The following is a 9881-nucleotide window of genomic DNA, read 5'->3' as shown; positions in this document are numbered from 1 at the left end:
ACTTTAGTACGACATAGTACGACAGTTTCTTGACGTTGGGGGCCCTCGGGAGGAGGGACTGCACTGGGGACGGATACGGGGACAGCAAAATGAGTTTCTCATTTATACAAGATTATTATTATGACATATTTACGTTCTATGTATTGTTAGGTTAGGTTAGGTTAGGTTAGATTAGGTTAGGTTAGATTAGGTTATGTTAGATTAGGTTAGGTTAGTTTAGGTTAGGTTAGGTTAGGCTAGATTAGGTTAGGTTAGGTTAAATTAGGTTAGGTTAGATTAGGTTAGGTTAGATTAGGTTAGATTAAGTTAGGTTAGATTAGAGGTAGCTCAGGTTAGATTAGGTTAGATTAGGTTAGGTTAGATTAGGTTAGGTTAGGTTAGATTAAGTTAGGTTAGGTTAGATTAGGTTAGGTCAGGTTAGGTTAGATTAGGTTAGGTTAAGTTAGGTGTTTACCTATTGTTGGCAATTATTTATATTTGAAATACGTGGGTGAACCATTTACAGCGTTGTGGTTCGGTCAGAGGTCGGTCTTCGAAGCACTGTTCAAGAAATGTTAGAACGTCATTTGACCTTTGCCTATGAGAACGAGTTGATGAAAGGATAGGAGCTGGGACATGAGGACAGAGGGGAAGGAACGGTACCCAACCAATTGGATCACCGGAGATCGAACACCGACTTGTAAGAAGCCAGGGGGCCAGATTCGCGAAAGCACTTACGCAAGCACTTACAAACGTGTACATCTTTCCTCAATCTTTGACTGGTTTGGTTACATTTATTAAACAGTTTACAAGCATGAAAACTTCCCACTGAACTGTTGTTATTGTTATAAACAGCCTCCTGGTGCTTCGGAGCTCATTAACTGTTTAATAATTGGAAACAAAGCCGCCAAAGATTGAGAAAAGATGTACAGGTTCGTAAGTGTTTGCGTAAGTGCTTTCGTGAATCTGGCCCCAGGCCGTCGTAGTAGCAACTAGCCCAAGAATAAAGGTATAATTACCTAAAATATTCGTTGTTTTTTCAATGTGATATACACGCAAGAACGTTAAATATTCGTATTCCCTAAGCACAAAGACAAGTCACTATAGAGGGCTGTTAAACCAAGTTTCCTGTTCAGAAAAGCTATGACAAGTTTAGTTTACTCACGGTTCATTCACTATCTCGTTTGTTTATAAACTGAGAGAGTAGAGGAAGTGGTCGAATCAGGTCGAGAGGTTGACTCGACACAAGCAAGGTAAACACACCCAGGGGCTCAGTCTTGCCTCGGCCAGTGTGCGGGCAGGGTGACTGCGTTTCTTATCCAATCAGTTTGTTATTGAGTCAGAGTACTAGTCAAGCGCATGATATTCACCTACACTTTAGAATATATTTATATTAGGAAAAAAAGTGTGTCAGTGGTGGTACCTAATGAAGAGAAGGTGTACGTAACAGTAGAGCCGTAAGGCAGTATACCCATGGCGGGGTTCGACTCGTGGCAGTACCTGGTGTGGAAACTGTGGTCGCTGGTACTGACAGTCGCCACCATTATAAACGCCAGGTGTACAGACAAGCACAGGTGCGAAGTGGATATAACATCCCAGAACGCCAAAATTGGCTTCTTAACCCCGAGGCTCTGCTGTGAGGACATTGAATTACCATTCACTCTTTTGGCCAATTTCTTCGAACTAGAGTTCGGTAGCGTGTCGTTCCACCTCCACGAGTATTACCTCTTGGATGTCAGGGTAAGTGTGTGTGTGTGTGTGTGGAGGACGAGTTAATATATATTTCACGTTTGTAATGGTTTTCTTTAAGCGAGGTTAAAGACTAATGGAAGACAGGCGCCCCGGCACCTTGGAGTTAACTCTACAGCACTTAAATGTCCAAGTCGGTGTGTGTGTAAATGGAATTTTTGTCTCTTTGGGAGAGTTCCCGGAGCCTCGTTACTTGTGCTCCGAGTCGACTTCCCGCCACAGTGGAGCGTGTACCACCTCTTGTGGGCGGAGGGGGGGGGGGTCGTGTCGCCGTTTTGTACCACCTGTCGGGGGGTTCATGCCGCTGTTTTGTACCACCTGTCGGGGAGGTTCATGCCGCTGTTTTGTACCACCTGTCGGAGGTTCATGCCGCAGTTTTGTACCACCTGTCGGGGGGGGGTGTTCATGTCGCCGTTTTGTACCACCTGTCGGGGGGGGGGTCATGTCGCCGTTTTGTACCACCTGTCGGGGGGGGGGTCATGTCGCCGTTTTGTACCACCTGTCGGGGGGGGGTCATGTCGCCGTTTTGTACCACCTGTCAGGGGGGGGGGGTTTCATGCCGCCGTTTTGTACCACCTGTCAGGGGGGGGGGGGGTTTCATGCCGCCGTTTTGTACCACCTGTCGGGGGGGGGTTTCATGCCGCCGTTTTGTACCACCTGTCGGGGGGGGGGGGGTTTCATGCCGCCGTTTTGTACCACCTGTCGGGGGGGGGGGGGTTTCATGCCGCTGTTTTGTACCACCTGTCGGGGGAGGGGGTGTTCATGTCGCCGTTTTGTACCACCTGTCGGGGGGGGGGGTTTCATGCCGCCGTTTTGTACCACCTGTCGGGGGGGGGGTTTCATGCCGCCGTTTTGTACCACCTGTGGGGGGGGGGTTCATGCCACCGTTTTGTACCACCTGTCGGGGGGGGGGGTTTCATGCCGCCGTTTTGTACCACCTGTCGGGGGGGGGGGGTTCATGCCGCCGTTTTGTACCACCTGTCGGGGGGGGGGGTTCATGCCGCCGTTTTGTACCACTTGTCGGGGGGGGGGGAGGAGGTTCATGTCGCAGTTTTGTACCACCTGTCGGGGGGGGGGGAGGTTCATGTCGCAGTTTTGTACCACCTGTCGGGGGGGGGGGAGTTCATCCCGCCGTTTTGTACCACCTGTTGGGTGGAACAACCACGAACATCATCTCGTGGTTGTTGTTCTGACCTCGCCTATAATTAGCCCTCCACTGTGATGGTGATATTGGATGATAAACGGTGAGCTGCCTATGGCTAGCTGTCATCCTTCCCGCGGAACACGGTAGCAGCATATGGCTGTGTATCTTAGCGTGTTCATATAACCAAGTAGTGTAAGGCTATTCACAAGAGAGCTTGACGGCAAGCAGCAATTGTTAAACTTAAACCTGGGAGGTTCAGAATGGTGTACCATGCAATATAGTAAATCAAAATGGTACAAAACTGATAATGAGAGCGTGTTGCATTGCACGTGCAGAGCAAGGGCAGTAGTTAGACCTGAATTATAATGACTTCGGCTGAAGCACACGCATTTATAACGGGGAATCTTAACATTGAGACAACAGACAGACGGAGAATCTAGCATCACAAACAGGAGAGTAGTTTCTTTGACCCCCTCGTACAGGTCTCTCACGTGACTGAGCCCATTCGAGGTCGAAATAACTTTCAAATAGCAATAACGAGAGTAGCATGATCGGTCAAATTCGGGTAGCGGAGAATCATTTTGTGAAAATGGGGAGTTGTCATATTAAAGGGAGAGTAGACATACGTAAACTCCTGCTGAGATTGAGGAGCAGTTGAAACTCCACATTACTGGTCCGGGACGTTGATAACTTTGACTACTTTCGTGGAGAAGATCAAAGAATGGGCCAAAATACTTCCTGAAGGTGGTTAGAGATAGACATTGAAGGTTCATGGGATACCTTCACTACGATCACTGAACGTTGATAACAAGAAAATGTGTAAAAGAGGAAAAGGAAACCGTAACGAACCAGTTGGATGACGAAGAAATTGAATGGAGCTTTTAAGAACTATGCTCATCTTTTGGAACAAGTATGAATTCACCAATAACTATATAGACATAAAACTGCTTTGAGTGCAACAACTTAATAAGTAATCAAACGACCAATAGAAGCCAAAACTTGCTCAAAATCAAGAAAGACCAAAGACCATTGTCGTCTCAAATTTCATGCTTCATATCTAGTTTATTGGACTAATTTACATAACAAAAATAATAATAAATGAAGGTTAAAAATAAACATGAATTTTTACTAACTGAAGGAGACCAAGATGAAGTTAATGTAAGGCTGAAAACACTTCTTCACAATGTTATACTGCAATGACAAATTTTAAGTCAACACAACACTACATTCTTCACTAACATTGTCTCACAAGCATACCTGAAATTGTTCACCTTGTGCATCTATTATTATTATTATTAGAAAACGAAGGGACGACGACGTTTCGGTCCGTCCTGGACCATTCTCAAGTCGATCGACTTGAGAATGGTCCAGGACGGACCGAAACGTCGTCGTCCCTTCATTTTCTAGTGTGTGGATTGGTCAACATACTTCAGCCACGTTAATGTAACTCATCGCCTGCATTATTATTATTTCCAGGTGCGGGTGTGTGAGGAGGATTTCATAGATCACCACGACAGCCGCATCCTCAGTACGAACACCATCAACAACTACTGTATGGACTACCTGCCTGATGACTGTCACGGCTACTTCGGCCCGGGCTACGAGACCTACAGCCACGTCACCAATCACGACCCCTCGAGCGACGCCGACGTACCCGTATCTCTCAGACACATGAGGGATTTTGATTTCACCTTTCCCGTCTATATCAACATCACCATCCCGTCCAGTTACGAGTTACTGCGGCTCCCGCACGGTGAGGACCCCCCGTCCACTCCCTGATGTCCTCTCAAAAAAAACAAATGTCAGTCAAAAGTGTGATTTTGAAAAACAAAATCCTATAACAGCAAGTCATCTAACCCTATGAAACTTTATATGATAAAATGTCATTTCAATATTGGTGCCATCGTTGACTATAATTTATAATTCTGCTGGCAGACCCATACTCCAGTAGGGATATGTTCAACATTACCTACGAGGTTTTGGCCGAGAACGCGACGGCGCGGGTGCCGGAGATGTCTAGCTATGCCTACCTCCAACACTGCAAGTACAATGGCTTTCCAGAGCTCCAGCAAACAGAAAACGGGTAAGCAGTTACTGTGCCACGGACTAAATGCAAAACGGGCCAAGTGTGGGGGAGAGCAGATTGTGGGGGAGAGCAGATTGTGGGGGAGAGCAGATTGTGGGGGAGAGCAGATTGTGGGGGAGAGCAGATTGTGGGGGAGAGCAGATTGTGGGGGAGAGCAGATTGTGGGGGAGAGCAGATTGTGGGGGAGAGCAGATTGTGGGGGAGAGCAGATTGTGGGGGAGAGCAGATTGTGGGGGAGAGCAGATTGTGGGGGAGAGCAGATTGTGGGGGAGAGCAGATTGTGGGGGAGAGCAGATTGTGGGGGAGAGCAGATTGTGGGGGAGAGCAGATTGTGGGGGAGAGCAGATTGTGGGGGAGAGCAGATTGTGGGGGAGAGCAGATTGTGGGGGAGAGCAGATTGTGTGGGAGAGCAGATTGTGTGGGAGAGCAGATTGTGTGGGAGAGCAGATTGTGTGGGAGAGCAGATTGTGTGGGAGAGCAGATTGTGGGGGGAGTGTAGATTGTGGGGAGCAGAGATTGTTGGGTGGAGGGGGTGGGAGGGTACATTCTGGCAGCGACACTGTGCTCACAGGTATGCATTACAAACACTTAATTTCAGGTGTACAGTCGGGGAAATTAGCCGATCATATGGAACGTGAAATGGGACCTGATCGGGTTTAGATTTAACTTCATAAACCATTACGCCATATTGCATAAATTTGCTGCGTTAAAGCAGATAAACATTTATACAGCTATAAAAGTTTTCAGTTGGAAATAACATCAATGGAGACGACAGTAAAGAGGGGGGAGAGGTGGGGGGGGCCAAGCAGTTACGTGACGGGTCCAGTAAGTCATAACTCCTTAAAGTGACTAAAGTTAGCGATAAAAATGAAGTTATGGTCAATATATCACTTCTATGGCACCTGCTGGATGTCAATTCGCATATATTGACATAAATCTACTGATAACAAATGACAGTAAGGCTTGCGTAGGTGGCGGAAAGGAACTATCAGGAGAAAGCGCCAAGCAATTATGACTATATAGCACTGGGAAGGGATCAGGATAAGGATATGGGATGGGACGAGGGGGAAACTAATGGTTTGTTTCACTTAAGTTATTATTAACAATTACAAAATTGGCTTGAAAACACTGGGTGGCAAAGTCGCCTGCATCCTCCTCGGAGCATTTACCATAGACTGCCGATTAGTGTACTAACACGCCTCGCCTGTTTATAATATAATCTATGTACGAATAATGTATATATACACTACTGTACTGCAAATTTTTGCTCATTTAATCCTAGCTAAATACTCTCTTCAGAATGTATCGGTTCAAGTGCGTGTGTATGGCCAATACTTCAGGAGAGACATGCGAGTGGGGCGGCGCCTGCCCCGACGCTTCGCACACTGATGTCTGCAGTCATCATGGACTGTGCCAGTAATGTCTCAATGCCTCGTTTCTGTACCCTACTGGTGGTTATTACTGTTATTACTCTGCCTTGTGCTGCATATATATATATTTTTTATGGCTGGCAAATCATAGTTCTGTATTTATATAGCTTGATAACTTAATTCTTTGCTGACACTTTTATATTGAATTCTACTATGTAAGCTATTTTGTCGAAAGGAAATCTGGACATGAGAATTGCATGCTGCTTTTATTGGGTGAAAATGTTGTGTCTTGATACAGTCTCTAATCGTTGTATAGAGATCAAATTAGTAAGCAAATTATTTTCCCAGGTACCAAAGGGGGGAGAATGTGTGTGTGTGTGATGAAGACTACTTTGGCAGGCACTGTGAGCACCACGAGTCCACCGCCCCGGAATATAATGGAAGTAGGTGTCAAATTTTATGCTGTTGGTGTTGTTTATGCTGATATTTTTTTCGAATATTAGAGCGTTACTGAATTCGGGAGAAACTGACACCAATCGTTGTTATTCATTTTGACACATTATATTAAAAGCCTCATTTTTTTTTAAAAAGTTTTTGGCGTCAAATAAAAATTCAATTTTGAGATTCAGGAATGTTTACCATGTTTTAGATTCTTAAAAGATTCTCTTTGTTGTCGAATTAATCATGAGGTGCATCTCAATCCATCTGTCCGTATGCGAACCTCATGTGGTCATTAATTGTATAAAATTACAATCTTAGCTGTACATGATCTTCACTCAGACTCCATGTGATGAACATTGTATGTAGGGAAGACCCCTCATAATACAGCGCCATTCACGCGATAGACGGGTAGATTGTGAACCGAAAAATCTCTTCAAAATTTCATTCTTTATTGCCATTTTATTGCCAATTGCGAGGCTTGTTTTAGCTAGACTGAGGAAGAGTACAAGGATACCTCGACCACCTTGATGTAGCTAGTGCCACGTCAAGGTGCCAAGTGCCAGTGCCAAATCCTTCCATCCTCCCCGAATGACACTCTTCCAGGGTGAGGTGATTGAAGGAGTGCATTCCCTCTTGGGCCAAAGATTGGAAAACAGACTTGGTGTTTCTTTCCCATGGGATTGTACCACGTGGTGATTTTGAGCATTAGTTCTATATCTACTGGTTTGTGTTTGAGTTGGAGGAGTTGAACTTGTACATGTAAGGAGAGACTTAATTTGGGGTTAAAATAATAGATAATCCGGATATTTCTATATTTAGCAGAGGTGTGTGTGTGTGTGAACTCTAAACATACAGCAGATTCCTAATTTTAATTAAGATAGTTTTAACTATTCTCTTCTCTCCTGATAAGTCAGTAGTTAGTAGCAGAGATAATCTCTACTTTATCACCAGTTAACAAACTCGGGAGCCTTTGCCCATCCTGTAGGTTAACTGATAGGTTTGGCAGATTAATTAAAGATAATAAAATTGTATCTCACGATATACTTACCTGAAATTACTTTACAAGACTAGACGGGGGAGACCTTTCGTGATCAGCATACTGTGCAAGCTTTTCTTGTTTGCGTATATAGTGTTGTATAATGTTGTATAATACAAAGGGCATTCAGAGTAATCACACTAACGTGACTGCATCAATGAGAAAATCCAACGGAGCCGTGATGAGGGGTTCGAACCAATGTCGTGGTCTAGTCGCTAGGGCGTGTACGTGAGAATACCACATAAGTTCGAACCCTCATCACGGCTCCTACGGATTTTCTCAAAGGGTATCAATACCATTCGACAAGATTCTCTTGTTTCCAGGTTGCAGAGGAGTTTTAGAGTGCCAGCACACGTGTCACATCGCTGGGAATATCTTCAAGTGCCAGTGTCGTGCAGGCTACAAGTTGATAAATAAAACACACTGCCAAGAAATGGGTAATACAACTACATTATACAGTAGTAGCACTAGATGCATGGCTTGGGAGTCGTTTAACTATCTGAAGCACATTGAGTGCATTAAATGTTGTCTTTCTATGTTTTGGAACATACAAATTTGAACAATGTAAGTTTTTATTGACACATTACAATGAATCCTGCAATTTCCGCTATCAAGTTTTTTCTTGAGCCATTTGAAATGAATAATTACATTCAATAGACTTCTAAATTTAGGATGATTTGTTTTATGAAAGTCAACCTGCAAAGCCACTTTGATACAAAGGAGTAGTGAGAGCCGAGCCAGACATAAATTTGATTCTAACCACACAAACTTGCGTTTCAACAATTACGTTAAAGCTTCACAACGTGTCTGGGGCCCCTAAAAGTCTCGTCTATAACACGAGATTTGACTTAGGTGCTGCTGAACATGCTGGTGTGGTTGTCTGCTATTGTATCTTGATTTCAGTGTGCTCAATTAAAGCTGTTTGACTATCGGTTTGCACAAGTCCTAGTTAGTTATATGTAGACGTATATGAATGTATCATTAGCATGATAGTGCTTGGAGATTTCAACGTTATGAACACTCTAGTGCAGCATTTGTTTATGTATATAGCTACAGATATAGCTGATAAAGCCATGATGTATTTTCAAGTCGCCAGATCTGTTTATTTCTGTCCCATTGCCGCCGTAGCATCCATAATGGCATAATAATAGTTAAAGTTCAGGTGGCAAACTGTAGTGATTTGATACTGTTGTAGGTTACAGATTGCCCGTTAGCCATTTTCAACAATCAGGAGAGCTCTGATACTGCCTCATGATTCAGAGCTGTGAAGTGGTTAATCCAGCACCTCCGAATTGTATTTCTGAAGCCATTAACCGGAGTGGTTGGAAGGGGGTGGGGCCGCTACATTTGAGCCACCGAAATTAGCACAACATTGAGCACGTACGATTACAATTTTAGGAATATCAACATCTTCTTTTGTGACTTCATTATCCAGAGAGCTGTTAACGTTGTTCATATGCAGGCGATGAGTCACAATAACGTGGCTAAAGTATGTTGACCAGACCACACACTAGAAGGTGAAGGAACGAAGACGTTTCGGTCCGTCCTGGACCATTCTCAAGTTCACAATCGACTTGAGAATGGTCCAGGACGGACCGAAACATCGTCGCCCCTTCACCTTCTAGTGTGTGGTCTGGTCAACATACTTAAGCCACGTTATTGTGACTCATCGCCTGCTTTAAGACTGTGTTCCACCTCGTAAAGATTTTGCCTGAAAAGATGAAACTCGACCTCGGCATATTGCTTCAAAACTAATCATAACTCGTCTGGTTTTCTACGCATTTTGTATCTAACTTGACATCTTGTGACTACAGATGACTTGTGGGACGTGACGGTGAAGGTTCAGGACTACCACCAGAACATATCCCTCAAAGAAAAGGTCGGTGCCAACTCGTTCATTCTCCTGTCGTTGGGGCAATTAGTCTTACGCTTAATTCCTTATTTAGCGCCCTCTGATTATTTTGCGTATTTGATGGTGCTACATAGCCTTCCCGGTTTGGTGCCTTCTTTTGATAATTACTTACTTACTTACTTAATTCCTTTGGCCGTCTCTTAATTCCTTTGGCCGTCTCTTAA

General features: G+C 44.4%; 1 protein-coding gene across 5 annotated transcripts in view; it reads left to right on the top strand.

Annotated features, from left to right (window-relative positions):
* The first annotated feature begins 1251 nt into the window (after positions 1–1251).
* Positions 1252–9881, top strand: part of LOC123754030 (uncharacterized) — a 28251-nt gene continuing 19621 nt past the window's right edge. For all 5 annotated transcript variants that reach the window (XM_045736149.2, XM_045736148.2, XM_045736152.2 and 2 more), the window contains exons 1-7: positions 1252–1719; positions 4349–4625; positions 4808–4955; positions 6258–6374; positions 6677–6771; positions 8129–8242; positions 9620–9684. In XM_045736149.2, coding sequence (XP_045592105.2) covers positions 1453–1719; positions 4349–4625; positions 4808–4955; positions 6258–6374; positions 6677–6771; positions 8129–8242; positions 9620–9684 — 1083 coding nt within the window. In that variant the 5' untranslated portion in view covers positions 1252–1452. The remainder of the gene's footprint in view (positions 1720–4348; positions 4626–4807; positions 4956–6257; positions 6375–6676; positions 6772–8128; positions 8243–9619; positions 9685–9881) is intronic.

This window comes from Procambarus clarkii, chromosome 6 (genome assembly GCF_040958095.1).
Source record: "Procambarus clarkii isolate CNS0578487 chromosome 6, FALCON_Pclarkii_2.0, whole genome shotgun sequence".
Taxonomy (NCBI): Eukaryota; Metazoa; Arthropoda; class Malacostraca; order Decapoda; family Cambaridae; genus Procambarus; species Procambarus clarkii.
Note: the sequence above shows the minus strand (reverse complement) of the source record. Positions and strands in the feature narration are given on the sequence as shown.